Source organism: Fukomys damarensis, unplaced genomic scaffold, assembly GCF_012274545.1.
Source record: "Fukomys damarensis isolate Sample0158 unplaced genomic scaffold, DMR_v1.0_HiC HiC_scaffold_20, whole genome shotgun sequence".
NCBI lineage: Eukaryota > Metazoa > Chordata > Mammalia > Rodentia > Bathyergidae > Fukomys > Fukomys damarensis.
The window spans coordinates 3,845,917-3,868,209 of NW_022900932.1; the positions used below are offsets into that span (position 1 = coordinate 3,845,917).

The 22,293-nt window shown below is 40.3% G+C and overlaps 1 protein-coding gene across 1 annotated transcript in view; it reads right to left on the reverse strand.

Moving 5' to 3' along the window:
- Positions 1–22,293, reverse strand: part of Srpk1 (SRSF protein kinase 1) — a 61,228-nt gene that overhangs the window by 33,183 nt on the left and 5,752 nt on the right. Inside the window, exons 4-5 of the mRNA XM_010605401.2 lie at positions 1,213–1,331; positions 147–255 (exon numbers count right to left, since the gene is read on the reverse strand). Of these exons, the coding sequence (XP_010603703.1) occupies positions 147–255; positions 1,213–1,331 (228 nt within the window). The remainder of the gene's footprint in view (positions 1–146; positions 256–1,212; positions 1,332–22,293) is intronic.

A 22,293-nucleotide genomic window follows, 5' to 3' on the forward strand; every position in this document is an offset into this window, starting at 1 on the left:
ATATTCATGACAAGAAAGTGATTTGTCCAAGAACATAAAGATCACTTTCAACAAAATTCCAATCAAGAAATCAGTTTAGAGACAAATCAGACCAAAACATGGAGGCATCGTCTACGTAATTCTTTTATAAGACTACTAAAACTTACTGAATATCCCATGATAACCACACTGTTGAAAAGTGCCCCCAGCCCAACTTTCGGATCACATGATATCTGCCATTGAACAGATCTCCAATTTTCACAAGATGATAACCTCCTGGAAGGGACAACAGGAGGAATTTAGTCAGAACCACCAGGATAAGAAACAATCACTTCATTAGTAAGAAAGAGATCTTACATTCCATTTATCAACATCCACACACCTTTTATCAGTCAAACAGTGTTACTGAGCTCATGTTACAAAAAGTAATCTTGGTGAGTAAGATTTTAAACTGAGCAAGTGATGTTTGTTAGAATCTCAGCCTCAAACAAAAATAAGGTTATTTATCACAACAGCCCGCCCCCAAAACTACAACAGATTTCTCTAAACATGAATCTGCTTCTAGTTGCAATCCCAGGATTTTTTCCCAGGAGAATAATAACTTCTGTCTAGCTTAAAAAGGAACTGGAGGATTTTCTTCTCTCAATAAAAATAAAAACCAGAAAGGTCTGAACAGGTTGCCCAAACTGATGGGAACCACGGTACGTTCCCGCTTATCTGAGGTGCTGGTGCACACCTGTAACCAGCACGCTGGGAGGGTGAGGCGGGGCGGGGCGGGGGTGTCATAAGTTTGAACCCAGCCTGGGCAACTAGTGACTTAGTGAGACCCTGTCTCAAAAAGGCAGGGCTGGGGATGTAGCTCAGTGTGAAGGACCTGGGTTCAATCCCCAGCGCCTCAAAAGGGAGGGGGATTAAGAAGATATTCCTCCTAATGTCTGAATACCAAAATAGCACACTTGGCTATTTCTGGGCATAGCACTGCAAGTAGCTTTTCTTTCCTTTTTATATATTTCTGAAATTTTCTCATTCATGGAGTATCATTTTTCAAGAGAAAAAAGTGAACACAATATAAAATTAGACTTGGCTAAGTCAAACTAAGAAAAAATACTGCTTCTTGTACCTTAGAGAAAAAGATGCAAAAATCACCAAAACTGCTTATGCCGACAGACCAAATGCCCTAAGTAACACACGGGCAGCAGGGCTCCCCTCTGCCAGGCACCTCCACTCACTCACCTTTGCAGTAGTCGCTGGGGTCCTCCTGCTCGTCGTCGTCGGACCCCAGAATCTCCTCTTCCTGCTCTGGGAGGTCGCTCTCAGAGTGGGGAGCGGAGCCTCGGTGCTGAGTTTCAGTTCTACGAAATAACAACACGCTCGTTCCACAGGACAGAAGAACAGAAGGCTTTGAGAAATTGTCGCCATCACCTCCCCCTCAGTGATCTTCAGACATTCAGCAGATTATCAGGCTGCTGCCTCACGAAAACATGAGCTATAGCTTTCTCACAGTACATGAATGGTGACCAAATAAAAGCTGGGAAACATAAAAGTATAATGAGGAAAACCGCTTCAACTCCAATATCCAAAAATAGTTGTTGAGCAAACAAGAGCTCGGGAAGCGGGGTTTGAAGCCAGGGCCTTCCGCTGAGCTGTATCCCCAGCCCTTTAAACCTTACTGATTTCTTTCTCTATATGTCATGAGCTAATTATATAACACAATTTTTATGCATTGACAAAGTTTAGGAGGCAAAGAGACCCAGATGTGCATTTCAGGTTCTGACATTTAATAGCTGTCTACCACACAAAAGCTTTAAGCAAACAAAACAAAACAAACAAAAAAAACCCAAAAGAACAAAGTCTACAACATTCCTCTATTTCAGTTTGGCTTTTTGAGACTCATACGTACAGGCTGGTCTTGAACTATGTAGCCCAGGCTGACCTGGAATTCCTGGTGATTCTCCTGCCTCAGCCTCCCAGGTGTTGGGATTACAGGCATGTACCACCACACTCTGCTATTTTACTTTGTTTTTGAGACAAGATCATAGCCACCAGGCTGGCTTTCAATTCCAGGGCTCAAGTAATCCTCCTGCTTCAGCCTCCTGAGTAGCTGGACCATAGGCATGCATCACCACGCCCAGCTTAGCATTCCTTTTAATAATTACAGGGAAAGTGGCGGCACACGCCTGTAATCCCTACACTCTGGAGACTGAGGCAGGAGGATCGCTGTGAGTTCACTACCAGCCTGGGCTAGTAGTGAGTTCCACGTCAGTCTCAACTACATAGTGAGACCCTGTCTCAAAAAACCAAAAAAAAAAAAAAAACAGGGAAAGAACATTTAATCTCTATCTTAAAATATTTACCTTTCATCAACCTGCTGCATCATATTGCTTTTCAAGATTCAAGTTAACAGAAAAAAAGCCAGGTGTCGTGGCTCATTCCTGCAATCCCAGCACTTGGGAGGTTGAGGCAGGAGAATTGCTCTAAGTTCGAGGCCAGCTTGGGCTAGTCAGTTTGAGGCCAGCCTGAACTACATGGCGAGACCCTGTCTCAAAAAAAAAAAAAAAAAAAAAAAAAAAAAAACCCACATAAATGAGCTATCAAGACCCTGGCAATATCTTGGTGAGTTTGACTAATGGTTTAGATTAAGATTTTTCGATGATCAGTCCAACCTTGTTTAGTTCGTGGTATGTGTTGTGTCCTCCAGGGCATACGGAAGTAGCTATAAAATTGTATGATTAAGAGTTCATTTTCGATAAAAATGTCTTTGGAACACTTATTTAGTAATGAACTGGCCCAATTTCCTAAATGGAAGTAACAAATCTGAATGAACAGCACCACCAAATTTTAGAGGTTAAAATGGAATATGAAAACAGATACTAAGTCAACTTAATGTGAGTATCTGTTGTCATCTTTTACAATTCTTTTTCTTTTTATTGAGTTTATTGGTACAATCTAGGTATACAATACAATTACATTCATCATTGGGATTCTGTACCTTTACATAATAGGTCTTGATTCTCATTTTTTCCCCTTGTCCCTGCCCTCCCTTCACCCTCTCCTCCCCTCCCCATTTACAAACACTTTGTTTCCATTTTTTCAGTTTCTCATATTTTTTCCCTCTTCCTTATTACCTTTCCCCCACCCTTCCCACTTTCCCTACACCTTTAGCCCTTTACTTCCTATTTCACATTATTAATTATCTCATTAGGATCCTGTGTACTATTATAGTTTTTCACACCAAAGAAACTATTCGGTATTTCAGTTAAAGAAATCTCTGTATGAACATTAAAAATAGGGAATCCTAAAATAAAACTAAAAAGGAAAGTAAAAGAGAAAAGGCAATGATGTACCATTAAAATAATCCTTAATTCTGGAGATGAAAATGGTCCCTGAACATATTTAAATTGCTTCTTGCTCTTATAGTCTTATTCTTTTTTTCATTATTTAGAGAATACTTTATTAGTTATCTTTTACAATTTTAATAAGGACTAGTTGTGGAATTTTGGAAAGCAGTGAAATACAGTATAAAGAATAAAAATAAGATTGGACACTGTCAGAATACCGGAATTCCCCAAGTATCATGGGAATAGTAACATTGACAATTTAGTTTTTTAAAGATTTAAACAATTTTTAGAAGTACCATTTCCACTTAAAGGATTCAAGACTGAATAGTAAGTCACAAGTCAAATCAGGCATCGTGGTGCCTGCCTGTAATCCTGGTACCTACTTCAGAGGCTGAGGCAAGAGGATTGTTCCAAGTTCGAGGCCAGCCTGGGCTGTTAGTTCAAGGCCAGCCTGAAATACACAGTGAGACCCTGTCTTGAAAAATCAAACCAAATCAACAAACAAACGGGCGGGGGGGCAAAGCCATAAGCCATAATACACGCTCTCACACTGATGTTAGTACAGACAAAAGCTTCTTGTTGTGTTCATTAAATACTTGGCTATACCTATATTTATTCTAAATAGGCCGTAAGAGGGAAATTCTATTTTCAACTACTAAATTTCCTTTGTTAGTATATTCTTTATTGTCCCAGTGCTGCACTGCTTAGGGCGCCTCTCTCCTGAGTTGGAGGCCACAGTCCTCGCTCTCAGGAAGACCTCTCACATCTGCATTTATCCCATCGATGGATGTAAGCACTCTGGACAGTCGTACACATGGAACCACACAGTACACGGTGCTTTGTGACAGGCTTCCTTTTCACTTGGCTGTTTTCAAGCTTTGCCGTGTTGTAGCATGTGTCAGCACCATATCCCTTTTTATAGCTGAATAATACTCCACGGTGTGAATGCACCACAGTTTATTTATCCCTTCGTCAGTGGATGGACTTTGGGGTTGTTTTCTCTTTATAGTTATAAATCGTCCTAGAAGAAGCCTGTGTGATCATGTTCACAGCAGCATTCTAATAACCCAAAGCTGTAAACAACGAAATGCCCTGGTATTCTGATACAATGGACGATTATTTCCCAACAGTGATGATGAATGAGCTACATGCATCAGCATGAATAAACTGCACGAACACACAAGACTGTTTAAAAACTCAGGATTTATTCCTCAAGGAGGCTTTGTCTCATAAAAGGTGACGAAAGGAAAAAAAAAAAATCAGGATTTATTCCGAGAAACTGTAATGTAGGGATATGATCAAGAAGGGGCACACACAAGCTTTTACGGTAATTTCCCCTTACTTGCTTTCTTCCTTTTCCCATTTCACTAGGGATTGAACCCAGGACCTTCACATTGAGCTATATCCCTAGCCCTTTCTTACTTTATTTCGAGACAGGTTTTCACTAACTTAAGTGGTCCAGGCTCAGCTCAAATTTTTGATTTTCCTGACTCAGCCTCCTAGAATACTGCAATTACAGGTGTATGCCACCACCATGGGTGGCAATTTATTTCTTAAACTAGGTAGGAGTTAAAATATTTATATTATTCTTTTTGATTACATCTCAAATATCTTATTTAAAACATATTGGCTATGATTGTGTTCAGGTTCAAGTAGAATTCAACACTCCTATGGCTTTTGTTACTTCGCATTACCTCTCTGATGATACTAATCTCATGGTTACTACAAAATGCAAATGCAAAGGAAATATAACTGCACGTTTTTTAATTATTTTTTGGTTTTGTTTTATAGACAAGATCTTGCTATGTAGCCCAGGCTGGTCTTGAACTCACAGTGATCCTCCTGCTTCAGCCTCCCAAGAGCTGGGATGACAAGCATGCTCCACTAATCTCAACTATATGCTTTAATTCTTAAAAACATTTTTTACCTGCACATTTTTCCTCTATAGATAGCGGACTTCTGTTTTATGGCAAAAAAGCAGTCCAAATAAATGACAAGTCTATGTAGACAATTTGGCCTAAAAAATAAGCTTTATCTAAACGATATACTTGTATGTACTGTATAACTCTATGTATTCTGTCCAACAGAGGAAAAAGTAACCAAAAAATTTATGTAGGAACTCGAAATAGTGCTTTGGTATATATGAGCATCATGTCATACAATATCTGGGTTTTTATACCTTTTTGTTTAGCAGGAAATAAATACTAAAAAAGAAAAAAATCATTACTTTATTAGTAGTATAAATCAAATGAATATAATTATAAAGCACAGTAGCCATTAAGCAAATTACAACACTGGAGAGTTTTCCAAGACACACCAGTAAAATTTAAGAGCCAAGTAGCTGAATAGATTGTGGTGCGTTTATCGACCCCTCCCGAAAGGTGCACAGCTAAATACTTTCACAGACAATCAGGACGCAAGGGGATTTAGAGGGTGGAGCCAACCCCCCAGTATAAGGAGTGGGAGAATGCAAAAGGAGTTTTCATATTTTGTCGCGTGTAACAACTGTGAGCTGCTGGCATCTTTTGCAAGGAAAACTACTCATGAAATATATCACTTAAAAAACTGACGAAAGGTTTTTAAAAATTCACCTCACTGTTGTGGTGCAAGGAGACCAGATCACTACCTTCAAACGAACTGCCCTGCCCAGTAAAATTTCTCTCCAGAGCTGCTCAACTGAACAAGGTGGTCAACCACGGCTGAAACCCCGTTCCAACCAGATACAACGAGATCAACCAGAATTCCTCAGGGAAAGGTTAGAGGCTGGGAAAACTCTCGGAAATCTTAATCAATAAGGACAAGAGAGTTGCTGGGGACAATGACCGCTGCCAACAAGGGAGGCAACATCTCCAACAATGATTTAAAAACTGCAAGAGAATAAAAGGGCAAATCTAGAGAGATGCATTCGGGCCCAGCATCACCCTTGTCCATGTCGTTCAGCGTGGCTTGAATCTGATCACTCAGGAAAAACTGTTCTAACAAATGCACATACATAAGTTGGCAGTAATCACAACAATGTCAAACAGTTTCACTTTTACACAGCTACACTGAGAAATTAAGACAACCACATATACTTCATACCAAATCACTTTTGCGGTTTACTGTACTGCAGCTGCGCAGTACAGCAGCTATGAGAGAAATCAGCTGAAGGATATGGTCTCCTCTGTACTGTCCGAAACTTGCAGTGACTTCAATTATTTCAAAACAGAAGTTTTTTGGTTGTTTTTTGAGACAGGGTCTCACTATGTAGTTGAGACTGACCCGGAACTCACTATGTAGCCCAGGCTGGTCTCGAACTCACAGCGATCCTCCTGCCTCAGCCTGCCGAGAGCTGGGATTACAGGCGTGCGCCACCACGCCTGGCCAAAAGCTTAAATTAATTGTGCAGAAAAACTAAGACGTACATAAAGATTTGGACAATATCACAGCAAAGAGCTAGAAACAAAACTTAAATACAATGGGTTGCGTGAGAATATGTACGTACGTGGTCTCCACGCTCACCGAAGTGGAGGAGAAGGCCAAGCGGTGTTGCCTGATAAACCCCAAAGGGATGCGCGCGGCGAGAGGGGAGGTGGTTAAGAAGGAGGCGCACTCCACCGCTGTGTAAGGAAGCCGATATCTTACGTTTCACAGAGCAGATGGGCTTGGGCCTATATTTATCTAGTGGGGGAAAGGTGCTTGTTCCCTGCAGAAAGTGAACAGAACCAGAAAGAACGCAGTGATGGTAGCAGCCCCCGGGTGCAGCTAGCTCCCTCCCCATTCACCCTAAAAAGACTTCCGAGGGGCACAGCTCGTGCGTGGCCTCTCTCTCTCATCTGTGATGTCTCATCCATGATAAGAAAAGATGGCTAAGAACCACTAAACAATCCCAAAGACCAAGATCAGCAACAGGACACTGGCCCTAGCAGACAGGAGTGCACTCAGGAAGAGGAATACTGGACAGAGGAAGGGGAATACGAAGAATCAGGACGTTTCAAGTGCATGCACCAACTCCTACACCATGTACTTGTGAAAATTTTAAAAATTAGACAAATCTGAAAACATTTAACATAAGCAGATAAAATTTAAATTATGCTGATATCCAAATATAATAAAATGGGGTAAAAGATGAGCACAGAGAGAAAAGTTTTAGAAAATAGAACTGAGTTCCCTACATGTACACAGGGAGAGAAAACTGCTTATGGAGACAAAGGCATGAGAAGAGCACAAAGCTCAGACGTTCCAAGATGTGAAAAATGAGAATCGCAGAAAGAGAATTGAAGGAAACAGAAGTTCTAGGAGCATAGCTCAGTGGTAGTGTCTGCCTAGCATGTGCAAAGGGTGGGTATTTAATATCTGGTACCAAAAGGGAAAAAGGAGAGATAGAATTTCCAATGAAATAAAAAAGACCCTAAAAACAGGACTTTACCTATGTACAAATACTGGGGAAATTTCAGAATCCCTAAAGAGATCTAGGAAAACAGGTCAAAAGGGCAGTAAACTGGCACCAAATATGTCTTCAGAAACCCACGATACTAAGACCAATGAGGACTGGTGGTGCACGCCTGTAATCCCAGCACTCGGGAGGCTGAGGCAGGAGGATCGCTGCGAGTTCCAGACCAGCCTGGGCTACAGAGTGAGTTCCAGGTCAGTCTCAACTACATAGTGAGACCCCATCTCAAAAAATAAAATAAAAAAAATCCTAAGGAAAAATGCATTTTTACCCCTCAATTTCTCAACAGCATTTAAGGGCACAGTGAAGGGTGCAAAGGTGCAGTGAGGAGTGGAGGCTGGATGGGGGGAGGTGCCAACCCGTGCCCGATAATCCAATAACAACAGGCAAAAGACTTAGAGAAGACAGGTAGGAGCTGGTAAGCACTCCGAGCACCCAGTCATCATGGAAAAAGACTACACAGAAAACCAAATGCAGAGGAACTAGAATTCTTACATCCTGCTGCTGGCAACATAAAAGAGCAATAAGTTTGAAAAAGTCTGGCAGCTTCATACAAAACCCAACAGACTTTAACCATATTCCAATAGTTCCAACGCTAGAGAAATGAAGATATGATCATTAAAAGATTTGTCCACGAATTCATGGAAATTTAATTTGTAATAGCCCTGAACAGGAAGTAGCACAAAGGCCCATCACTGGAGGTCAAGCAAGTCATGGTCTTTATCTTCATGCAATGGGTTATTATCCAGAAGTAGAAAGCAGGGCTGGGCAGATAGCTCAGGGTTAGAATGCTTGCCTAGCATGTGAGAGCTCTGGGCTCAATCCCCAGCCCTGCAGATACCAACAAACTACTAATACATGCAGTGAACACAGGCAAGTCTTCAAATCACCATGCCAAGCAAAAGAAGCCAGGCACTGAACACACACACTGCGCACTCCATTCACACGAAACTGAAGGCTACGCTAACCTACGACTGAAGGACTGGCAGTCACCGAGGGCCAGGGTGGCCAGACGGAGACGAGTGCAAGGAGGCCCTCAGTGGAAGCTCCAGGGGGTGATGAAAATGTCCTGCACGTGACTGGGGTGTTGCCTACGTGGATCCACAAATTTGTCAAAATAGACTGAACTGCTTTTTGTTGTAAATTTTGCCTCAATGAGAGTTGTTTATAAAAATAACGATTATTTCCTTTTTCTTTCTCCAGGCAAAATCCAAGCTACCCATGATTCATCCAAAGCCAAGAAATCAAGAAATAAAGGATCCTCTGCTTATTGAGTTTTTGCATTCCGGCCAGTAACTGAAAACTAGTAACCCTTCATCAGGGAAGGTTCCAGAATGGAGCCAAGGGCAGGACGAAGGAGCCAAAACGGGTCAGCCTGAGATCCTGCAAGACTATGGCTTCAGGAGGCTACATCAACAATTTCTTGTTTGGGAAAATTCCTAAGTTTGAAATTATGCTGAGTTTCTATGACTACAGGCAGTCCTTTAATAAAACCTACTCCAGGGGCCAGGGATTTAGCTCAGTGGCACCACGCCTGCCTTGCAAGTACAAGGTTCTGAGTTCGATCCCAGTACCAAAAAAAAACTGGATTAAAATCTATTTGAAAAACTTTCTACATCAAAAAAACTTAAGATCTAAAAAAAATTATTTTTGGTTCCAGGGATCGAACTTGGGTCTTTGTGCTTGCTAGGCAGGTGGTGGAACCACTGAGCTAAATCCCCGGGGCCCAAGATCTAAAATTTAGTGTCCTTTGGTCACTTGAAATCTGGTGATCTCAACTGACTTCAAGTAGCAGCATTCAAAGGAACGGAGACAGATCTGGATTTCTGAAGTAAACTAAGCTTCATTGCTTTAATTTAGCTAAAATGTTTTTGCCATTTAGCTTAACCTTCAGAATGAATAAATGATCAAAGTTATCAGAGAATTAGCTCTTTAGACTGCTTGTTATATAGGCTGAGCATCTCTAATTAAAATGCTCTGAAACCTGAAACTTTGAGCACTGACACAGTTCATATTTTTAGATATGAGATGACTGACCGGTAAGGTCCATACAAATATTTTAAAATCTGAAAAATTCTGAAATCTGAAACACTAATGGTCCCAGGCATTTCAGGTAAGGGATGTGCATACTTTTTATTTTTATTTTTATTTTTTATTGGTACTGGGGGAATTGAGTTCAGGATCTTTACAATGAGCTATATCTTCGGCCCTCTTAATTTTTTGTTTTGATACAAGGTCTTGCTAAATCCCTAAATTATCCAGGCTGGGCTTGAAGTTGCAATCTTCCTGCTTCAGCTTTGCAGAATGCTGGGATTACAGGTGTGTGCCTCCACACCTGGCTTACTCAAATTTATTTTTTAAATAGGAAATGTGTATATAACAAAACTTCAAACCAGTACAAAAAGACAACGTGGCAAAGACTGCTACATGACTTTCCACGGTCCCCTTCCCACAGTAATGTATTTTTAAATTGGGCACAATACCTGAGAAACCGGGACTTCGCTCTGTCTCTTACAGCTGCTTATGATCCACACAAGGGAAATTCTCTTTTCCTCTCCTGCATGGAACACAGATGCTACCCTGGCCCTGAGCTATGGCCACGATCTAGGATGGCAGGAGATGTGAACCAGAAAGACCCAGGATCCTTGGTTCTTCGTGGAACAGAGACAAAAAAAAACAGCTGAGGCTACAGACCAGAATTTTGCCTCTGAAGGAAGAAACTTCTATTTTGTTGAAGCCACTTATTGTTGAGTTTTTATTATTTACTCTAAAAATTGTCCTTTTCTCACCTCAGTTTATCAACGTCATACTTTTAAACAATGGCTAGCAACAACACAACCTTTTCATTTCATATTTGTCACAGATGGGGGCATAGCCTAATTTTTAAAAGGAGCTTGCTCTCTGTGGATATTTCTTTCTAATGTCATAAACTGTAACTAGTAACAAATATCTCTGCACATGTAACAAATTCTTGAAGACAAACTGCCAGATCAAAGGGCACTTGCAGTTTATTTTTTGATACATACTAATTGTCTTTCATAAGTGTTGTAGCAATTTATACTCTATGAACACACACCTTCCTTTTCAGTATCAAGGATTACTAACGTCCTGATCTTTGCCAACCTGGTGGAGAAACAGAACCTTAAAGGATGGTAAAAGCCCTATAATTCAAAGTGATCACATTGGTAAGTGTATTAAATAAAAAAGATGGTTAAAAAAAAGACAGTTAAAGCAAAGAATGATTAAAAATTATTATAATTTTTATTATAACCCACACATAAGTAAACAAGCCACTTCTTTGCATATAGGTGTACTGATTCATGTTCCTAGTCACCTTTCTTGCATTACTAACACCTATGACATACGTATCAAAACTAATTTCTAATTGCAGTTTCTTTAAAGTAAAATGTGAACTTAAAAACACCTGGAGATTCATAAAACAGAATGAAAAAGATTTCTACAAGCTAATATCGAGTGATTTCAGGAAATACTGTTGGGGGAAAAAATACTGTGGAAAACAATGTATACATGCTTGGTACCTTAAATGTAAGAAAGACAGAAAAATAATACACACTACTTATTTTTACAAAAAGTAGACAAATCAGAAATTAATGAAGTGGTTGCCTGTAAGCAATGGGTGGGAGCAGGACAAAGGGGATAAGGAAAATTTCTTGAAACACATGTATACTTTAATTACTAAATAAAATTAAAGAAAAATCATGAAAAGTTAATCTCTAAAACTGAATATCAATGAAAAAAATAAATGTAATTGTATACTGATCAACTATTGGAAAAAACGGGCTGGGGATTTAGCTCAGTGGTGCTGCTGCCTGCCTCACAAGCACAAGGACCCAACTTCAATCGCCGGTACCAAAAAAATAAAAACTAATAAAAAAAGAGGAAAAATAATTCAATTAATTTTAGACACTGTTCTGATTGTGCACTCTTAGGTGATTTAAGAAATCTTGAAAATAAACAAAAGCTCGCAAAAAAGATCCTGAAGTGGCGCTGCTGCCTGCCTCACAAGTGCAAGGTCCTAAGTTCAATCCCTGGTACCCCCCCCAAAAAAAAAAAAAAAAAATCTTGAACTACTCAGATTTGGTGTTGATACTGATGTTTAATTGTGAGACTATTTTATGTATATTGAAGAGAGAAAAAGGATAAATATACATATGTCATGGGACATACTGTGAAAATGAAAAAGCAAAGTACAAAATATCATCTACAGTATGCTATCTTCCTTGCATGAAGGAAGAGGACTTGAAGGAAAATGCACCTGCTCGTTTATGCAGAGAAACAGGAATATCTGGAAACTAAACAATGGGTGAGTGGGCAAAGGTAAAAAAGATAACAGGACCTGAGTAGCAGGGATGAAGAAGGCACTTGAGTCTACCTTTTTTATATCTCTGACACTTAGAACCACAGTATAATGTGATATACAGTCTATCTCCTAAAAGAGAAGCATAAAACCAAAGGTGCCAACAAAGGAGTCTAGCTATACGCCAAATCATCACCATACTTCCAGCATGGATTGAAGAGTCTTTTGGCTTTGGCTTTAAGGTTTTTTTCTTTTTTGCCTTACATAATTATATAATTTTAAACTAATCTTAAGAGGTAAAATATACTAATCTAGCCAGCTAGCTAGCTACTGATCATAGGAGGAAGTAGGCTTTCACTCTTTGTGGGGGGGTCCAGGGATCAAACTTGGGTCCTTGCGCTTGCAAGGCAGGTGGCAGAACCACTGAGCTAAATCCCCGACCCTTTTTGTTTAAAAAGGGATCAAATGGGTCCTTGCGCTTGCAAGGCAGGTGGCAGAACCACTGAGCTAAATCCCCGACCCTTTTTGTTTAAATCTTTGATCCATGGTAATTAATTTCACTGAGAAGTGGGAAGAAATGTAATTTTTATTGTTTGATCCCAGTTCTGCCAGCAGTAGCCAACTATCCATTCGTTCTCAACTCATCTGAAACATAATCTTTTTTTTTTTTAACATAATCTTAATGGCACTAAATTTCCTTGTATTTGGTTCTCTTTCTGGGTTCTCTGTTCTGTTCAATACTTTGTCTATTTAAGGGTAAGTACCACTCAATTTTAATCATTATAACTTTATAACCTGAGTCTCTGGTAATTTATTACTTCCTCAGACTATTATTTATTGATGGAGGTTTTCTGAGACAGAGACTATGTAGTTTAGGTGGGTCCTGAACTCACAATGTAGCCCAGGACAGCCTTGAACTTTTAGTGATTCTCCTGCCTCAGCTCACTGAGTATTGGGATTACAGGTATGGATCACCACACTCAGCTTCTCAGAATTTTCTTCATTTTTTTTTATATTTTAATATTTCTTAAAATTTGAAATCTGCTTTTGTTCTTAACAGAATATTAGTGGAATTTATACTTTAGGGAAAACTAATTAGCAGACAAAGACCAAACCAGTGTGTATCTTCATGCACTCAACTATTTTAAGTTACTTATTAATTATATCCTATAATAAGATTGCTTTAAAAATGTAAATACAGAGCTCCACTACATTAATTACAATTGCTTCTGTCATCCATTCAGCATAGAGCAACACCTAGAAATGGACCCAGGAGTAATTATGCCTGGTTCTGCCACCCAAGATTTTCATAAAATAAAGATGATGTGGGCCGGGGATTTAGCTCAGCAGTTCCGCCACTTGCCTTGCAAGCGCAAGGACCCAAGTTCAATCCCTGGTACCAAAAAATAAAAAATAAAATAAAGATGATGTCACAAAAACCTCTTTTTATACCACCATATGGCTCAAAATAAAATTTTAACTAAATTCATGCCAAAAATCTTGGTTTCTCACTACCAATCTCCTTTAAAAGGAATCAAGGCTCCTTGAGAGATGACTGATCCCAGGGCTGAGGCGGGCAAAGTACAAGACAATCCTGAACTGTCTTTTTGTGCTACATCATACACAAGTTTTCAGAGACTGGAGCCCAGTGCAGCGGCTCACGCTGCAATCTCAGCTACGTGCAAGGTTGAGGCAAGAGGATCATGCGTTTGAGGCCAGCCTGTGCAAATCAGTGAGATCCCCCAACAAACAAGGAAGGGAGAAAGGGAAGGAGGGAAATAGAGGGCGGACGAGCACGCAGTCAGCTTGAAGGGCCTCTCAAGAACAAACTGAAAGAACGTGAGCATGAAAATGAGTGCAAACGAGTAAAACTCACTGAATACATTAGGGTTCCATACAGTCACACCAGAATGACGACTAATACGAGAAACAAATTAACGGGGAAAAGAGAAAGTTCCCTCCAGTAACAGAACGCTGACCCTAACCTGTGGGAACATGTAAGAATTACAAAATCACTACTCTGAGTTGCCATCGTCACTAAGGGATCAAGGGTAGCACTCCCAGTAAGGAGACAAATACATCAAAGATATAACTGACCTAAGTGGTACCAACACGCACAGCCTGACTCATAAGGAAACACAGAACCCAACTGGGGGACGTTCTATAAATCATCTATGTTCTTTACAACCACCAATGTCAGGAAGACAAAAGCAGGCTCGGAAACTGATCTGGATTTAGAAACATACAAATTCAATGCAACGTATGATCGCAAGTTGGGCACTGTGTCAGGAAAAAATCCCCAAATACCCTTTTCTATAAAGGCATCTGTCAGAGCAGCACGGCCACCTAGACAGGCAACACCGTAGGGAGGCTCTGCCTCCTCTTTTTAATGCTGTTGTGGTTACGGGATGTGTGATTTCAGGGGAACACACGAAGGATCTGGGTGTTAAGGGACAGGCTGTAATTTAATCTCAAGACTCGTCTTGAAGGTTCTGCAGCAGGCACCCACATCTCCCACATTCAGGGCTGGGCCAGCAACATGAAGCTTACAGAAGCTGCGTATTCTCTGGAAGGCTCACCACCTACATTTACGAGAAATACCACCAGATGGCACTGTCGATGTTCCTGTGGCCAAGGTCTCTATGGAAAGCACACCCCCCTGCACACTTTAAAAACTAAAGGCTGGCGATCCTAATAAAGCACAAGCACAAATATCAAACAGCCACAATACCCAAAACAGATGGCTCCACGGTGACCAAACAGTGCCTTACAGGATCTGACTTCTCAATGCCCTCCGAACCCCTGCCCCACCCACCACCTTGGGCCATGGTCAAGGGCAGCCTTTCCAGGGACCCAGGCTGACCTTAAACCAGCGGTTTTTGCCACATGCCACCGACACTCTCTAACTCAGCCATTTTTCCTGGGTGCCTGGGATTTTATTACCTTCCTCCCCACATCCCCAGAATGTAAGTTTCATAAGGTGGACTTGACTTTGCTCTCCTAAATGAAGGCCTACATACAACAGGGACAGATACACTTGCTTCTCTGTTGTCGTCAGATGTTACTCATCATTCATCAATTGAAGTCTACTGTAGCTTTGCCCCTGACTAGGCTTGCAATGGAACTAGACCATGAAGACCTTAAATGCCAAGCCTCACAGCATTTAAGGTGAAGACAAGTCCATCAGTGACTCTTCAAGAGGAGTACTTTAGAAAGATCCCTTGGTGAGAATGTCTGGAAAAACAGCTGGACTGGAAAGCAAAGTTGCAAGAGACTCTGTAGATAGGGGAGTAGTTAAAGCCAAGGTCTTTGGAGTAGGAAGACCTAGGTCATCCTAGCTCTAGAGTTCACAGAAGAGTTCCCTAACTGGATAAATTGCTAGTTTACAAAGCTCTCAGTGCCTTAGCTGCCTTCTGGGTAAAACGAAGGCAGGAATAAAAACCTAGGGAAGCTGTGACGATATGACAACCCAGTGCTTAAGCAGTGCATGAACACAAATTTACAAGCACTTATTCATTCACTCATTTTTACTGAGCCCGTACAGTTATGCCAGGCTCCACTTACAATGGAAATGCAACTGTGAACAAAGAGAACTGCTGCCTTCATTGCATTGTCATTATATCACAAGGGGACCAAAAAAAGGCCCTAATCCATCTGATTTTACCCAGTTTTTTAGTTTCAGATGGGGAAGGGGCTGCAATAGTGGTCAAGTTCCATCAAAGTCCTATTTCACTTTCCAGGAAATGCAGGTCAACATCAAGCTGTGGGAAGGGCTGGTGAGAAAAATTAAGTTGGGCCAGGAGACGGGTGTGTTTATGCTATTTTAATAAGGAAGTGAACAGTCTTAGAGGTTGATTTAGAATAATTTGATTGCATAAATAAAGCTGAACTTCAAGAGCTGATTTGAAGATGATGTTCTGGAAACAGAAATGATTTAGCTATGGCTTCAAAAGGTAGGTAAGCTAAAAGCTGGCTAGAAAAAGCACCTTGGAGACCTCAGATTATTTACATGTGAACTTTAATCTTTCTCTCCGGGGAATGCAAGAGCGTAGGATTTCCCAGTGCAGAAAACTCTCTTCAGGGGCTATGTTACGGGCTAAATTGTGACTCTCCCAACAAAATGCTGGTGTCCCAAACTCCAGTACCTCACAATGTGACCTTACTTGGATACAGGGGCCAAGTAAACACACAAAAATGAGGTTGTTGGGATGAGCAGTCCTTAGTGACTGACTACTGTCCTCATAAGAAGGGGGGATGTGAATGTAGAGAGAAATACAGTCTGGAAGATGTCAAGAGACACAGGGAGATGACCATCTACAGTGAAAAAGTCTAAAATAGATTCGCTCTCACTGTCCTCAGAAGGAGCCAAGTCCGCCGACTCCCCGATTTTAGACTTCTAGACTTCAGGACTGTGAAACAATATATTTGCGTTGTGCGAAGCACCCAGTTTGTGGTACTCTGTTACGACAGACTAAAGAAAATTCTACTGTATGTTTGCTTCCCCTGAGAGGAAGGGCTGTGCTCAAGTCCTCTTCGTACCCCTTCCTAAGTACCACACGGATATTTGAGGCAAAGATTTAACGAGACACTATTTTAGCTCTAGCACCTACACACATGAAACTCAATAAATGCCAAATTTCTCCCACTACTTTTTCCATATATTTTTTTCTGAAAAATACTTTCTTTGGCAAACTGACATAATCCTTTACAAATCTAATTTTATCTGAACTTAACTTCTTAGACATATTCAAGTAGTCTAAGTTACTCAACTTTGAAATCCTGGAAATGAAGTGACGGTTTAGAAGTAACAAATAAAAATTTAAAGGATTACACACAAATAAGTACACATAACCCATTCTGACCTTAGATCTGACAGACACAAATACGTAACATATATGTATATTTTATGTATGTGAGGTATCAACAAATAGATAAATCATAACTATCAGTTTGACACACACGGTGCTAAGAATCACTAAGTCAAATGTAAATTCACATAGTGGGTGTGCCCAACCTGTAGTCTCACCCTCTTTTTAAAAGTTTCAATTTCTCGTATTATGAGGGATTGGACCCATGGTCTTGACACTGAAGCGACATCCCCAGCCCTTCCCTGGCTTCCCCTGCCTCTCTCTCTCTCGCTGCCCTCTTTTTAAATGTTTTAATAAAAATATTTAAAAAGGAAGTTTTATTACTTATATACACCACCTATATTATATATTTTATTTATATGTGACCCAAGCTAATTCCTTTCATTCAGGAAAATCTGGGCCACAGGCTGGACACACCTGAGTACGGAAAACATGAGCGAGGGTTCGCTTCACCAGGGCTCTGCACCCGACCAGTACTGAGCAAAGGCAGCGCTTTAATAGCCTCAGAACCTTGCCCCCTAAAGATAAAACAACTCAAGATCAAATTGGAAACGGTCCAAGTCCATCTAACAAATGCACTGGGGCAGGGTGGGACTCGGGACTGTGTGTCGCGACCAACAGCCTAAGAGCATATTCCCATATTACCCCTCCACCTAGAAGCCGGAGCACCAGTTACCGAGTTTGTCCCATCACATTCTGCAAAATCAAAACAAAACACCAACAGCAAACAAAACCCCAATTCCTACTAAAGGCCTCAGAGCTCACAGAAGATGGCCACTAAGCTTGGGTGTAGTTTACCCTGGGGTAAGAGACCTGAACACCTAGGGGATCTTTCCCAACTGTACTTACTACCATCAGTTTGGGGAAAGGGTGCTTGACGCCCAACAGTCCCCCTAAGTCTTACAGTACATTACAAACTACTATATGGCCCTAAATCTGGCCCCTAAAGTTTTGTTTACAAATAAAGTTGTAAACACTGAGTAATCTGAAGAATCACATAAAAATAAAGATTTCTAGCTTCTCTAAAAAAAATTCTGAAGATGTAGGAACACTGACCCCATCTTCCATTCTACACATTCTAAAAGGAACACAATCACAAATTACATTTAAGCCACCAACACAGATGACCCCAAAAGTTCTGTAAGATCTGGAATCTTTAAAATAGCCAAAGATGATATAAAGTGAAAGCAAAATACATGAAGAATCTGTGCAACCTGCTGGTAACCTAATCACACAGCAAGGAACAAATCTATGTAACCATAAAGCTCAGTAATCTGACTCTATTTCCCCATTAGAATAGATCCTGACGATACAAACTCTTTTTTTTGGGGGGGGTACCAGGGATTGAACTCAGGTCCTTGGGCTTGTGAGGCAGGCAGTGGAACCACTAAGCCAAATCCCCAGCCCAATAATAAACTTTTAAATGTTCTTCAGTGACCATATTATTAATAGCAGCAGTGCTGGCATTGCTGTCCTGAGACTGTTGCGCAGACTACGGAAGAAAGAATAATCACAGTGATGGTATTGAGAACTGGGGTTTCCTTCCACAAAGGAAGAGGGAAATGTAAAATCAGAGAACCACCTCTAGGTCCGGTGGCGGCCGTGTGATCACTGAAAGCACTAACAGGTTTGCCGTCATGTTCTAGATACTACAAGTTGGTGTTCTTGTTGTTCTGCGTCTCTCTGTGTGTGGTACTGGGCATCCAACCCACAGGTATTCTATCGCCCAGCTACATCCCCAGGCCTTTTTATTTATTTTGAAACAGGTTCTTCTAGGTTTCCCAGGCTGGCCTCAAATTTCCAATCCGCCTGTCTCAGCCTCCCTTGTAGCTGGGATGACAGGTGTGCACCACTGTGTCCAGCTGTAAGTTTTAAGTACAATATGAAATCGCTGTTTTATTTCAATAGAAAAAACAAAACTATTTCCTACCTCTAATCACAGAGAAGGCCTACAAATAATGAAAACCTCAGTAGGAATATGCTCCCTAGGCACCTGCATGGACTGTGATCTCCAAATGCCGCACTAAACGGCTTCTCGGGTCTGGGGCAGAAAATGTCCAAGATAAATCTGGACACATTAGCATGTCAGATAGCAAAAGCACTGTCAGGTTGAGAAAAAAAAAAAAAACAAAAAAACCCTCAGGACTCCCATTGGACAAAGTAGGGAAAATCAGTAAAAATAACAGCTATCCATGCTACAACATTATGCCAGGTGAAAGGAGCCAATCACAAAAGACCACACATTACATAATATCATTTATATAAAATGTCCAGAGCACACATGCAAATTCACTGCGAAAGAAAGAATAATGGCTGCAGTTGAAGCTAGTACCACGGGGTTAGGGGAAGACATGGAGAATCCTATGTATTAGGTTCAAGGCTTCTTTCTGAGGTGAGAGAAACATTCTAAACTTAGATTATGGTGACATTGGTTGCATAACTGTTTCAGTTCACTAAAAACCACTGAACTGCATACTTTATATGTGTGGGTTTTTTTTGTACCAGGGATCAAATTCAGGACCTTGCACTTTGTGAGGCAGTGGGTGTGAACTGCACTCTTTAGATGGTTGAGTTTTATGGTAAATATACTACATTATACAAAAGTCTATTGAAAAAACCCAATTTCAATGAATTGAACTCTGGAAAAGTTTATAATTCAAACCTTTATTGGTCATTTTGAGAAATTAGGAATCCAAATATAAACTGTCCTGGGTAACCAGAGAGATGAAGTTTCTCTTTACACAAGTACAATTAGTAAATTAAGGAATAGGATATTATCATTTTGGAACCCTAAATAACAGATCTAGAAAATTATCCATGGCCCCTAAAATCACATAAAAAAACATAAAACTAAAGAGTAGATTCTTCCTGACAGAACAATACAATAGCACCTATGAAGCAGTCCAGCAAGGAAAAGAACCATAGATTAAAAGACTAGCTGGGCGTGGTAGCGCACACCTGTAATCCCAGCACTCGGGAGGCTGAGGCAAGAGGATCGCTGTGAGTTCGAGACCAACCTGAGCTACGTAGTGAGTTCCAGGTCAGTCTCAACTACATAGTGTCTCAAAAGACAAAAAAAAAAAACAAAAAAATGCCATCTTCCAAAAATAACATCTTAAATTCAATGAAAAAAATTGTAAGATTATACTTCTCCCTAGCTAAATCATTTGCATTGTACCTAGAAAAGTTCTTAAAAGCTCTCTCCGCCATTTGAATTTTCTTACTTGCTTAGAATTCGATTATATTAAAAATAATGTAATTGAGTCATTAAAATTAAAACTTTAGGCAATTTAAGAATGAACACAGCGGGGCGGGGGATTTAGCTCAGTGGTTCTACCACCTGCCTTGCATGCGCAAGGATCTGAGTTTGATTCCCTGTACCAAAAAAAAAAAGAATGAACTTAGTCCTCAAACAAGCTGTATGGTACAGGTGACCTCAGGAGCACAGGCAAAAGACCACCTAAGATAGGGGGGAAAACCCTAAAGCTGCAATTGTTCCATAAGATCTAAATTGATTCTAGGTGACCACAGCTTTGCTTTTAACAAGGGAATTCCTAAGCACCTACATCTCATTCACATTAGCACTTCAACAAGTTGCTAGTTTCAAGTAATTTAGCAAGAAGCCTTATCATCACTGTAGTCAAAACACTAATGGAAATGAAATTTGTTAACACAAACTTACTGAAGCACACACTTAAATTTAAAGAAACCACTCACAATTTAAAATGTATTTTTATTTTTTGGTATCAGGGATCAAACTTGAGTTCCTGCGCTTGCAAGGCAGGCAGTGGAACCACTGAGCTAAGTCCCTGGCCCTAAAATGTATTTTTAAAAAGATGAGACAGGTGACACTTCAAATTTCAAAAGCAAAAAGCAAAGTACTTTATTAGCTACATTTTTTAAAAAATCATTGTCAAAAATTCACTATATGGGGCCGGGGATTTAGCTCAGTGGTTCCACCACCTGCCTCGAAAGCACAAGAACCTGAGTTCGATCCCCAGTAACCAAAAATAAATAAATTCATTATATGAAACCTAAAAAGTCAAAAAGATGAGAAATACAAACATGCCACCTGACATTTAATTAAAAACAAGATACTTTACAGATCATCAAATCTGCAAAGACCTGGTCCCTACTCAGCAAAGACAAGAACACACCCACTGTTCCTCCTACAGGAGTCCTACTTCCTTAAAGTCTCTGTTCAAATGCTACCTTCTCAGAGGGGCCTCCAACATCCTATCTAAAGTTAACTGCATTTAAAATGCAACCCTATCCCCACATCTCAACCCTCTATCTTTCTCTATTTTTCCACCCTATCATGCACTATTCTATGTCTGTTAGTCTCCTCCCTACTAAAATAAAACTCCTTAGGGAATAAGGATTTTTTTTTAACCTCCATTGCTATATTCCAAAGATGAAAAGCAGTGTTTAGGATAACAAACACTTTTATAAATGAGAGTTAAGACTGGTTAAATCTTTCTAGACAAAATTTTGAGAATTTGAATTCAGATTTTTTTTTTTTTTTTTTTGAGATAGAGTCACTGTGCAGTTCAGGTTGGCCAAGAACTTACAGTAAGCATCCTTCCTGGGCCTCCTGAGTGCTGGATTACAGGTGTGCACCACCATGCCCCGCTTCTGAATTCAAAATCTTTAAAACATATGTATCAATAATAACACTTCCAAGAATTTATCCTAAGAAAATAATCACTGAGAAGAGAAACTGATTTATCCAAAAGATTACTGATTAGCTTTGAATTAACTGAAAAGCTGGGAACAACCCATAGTGGAACATTTAATGTTATGAGAAATATTCTTAGTAAAATGTTAACTGGGCAAAAATATGTTCAATGATTCTATTTTTATCTTTAAAATGTGTACTTTGTTTGTAGACAGGGTCTCTCTAGTTCAGGCTAGCTGGGAACTCACTATGCATCTCAGGCTGGCGTCGAACTCACAGCTGTCCTGCCCAGCCTCCCTAGTGCTGGGATTACAGGCTTGTGCCACCACACCCAGCAAAAATGTGTACATATTTAACTGGGTCTGGGGCTTGTGCCTGTAGTCCCAGCTACTTGGGATGTAGGAGGATCACATGGTCCAGGACCAGTCTGGGCAATATAGCAAGACATTATCTTAAGGAAAAAAAAAAAAAGATAAACATGTTTCTTAATAGAAACCAAAAATAAATGGAATGCTAAATGAGATTACTCCCTGTATCTCCACATGGAAACTTATTCTAAGACTTACTTAAAAAAACAAAAAAAGCGGCCAGGGATTTGGCTCAGTGGTTCCACCGCCCAAGCACAAGAGGCCAAGTTCAATCCCCGATACCAAAAAAAAAAAAAAAAAAAAAAAAAAAAA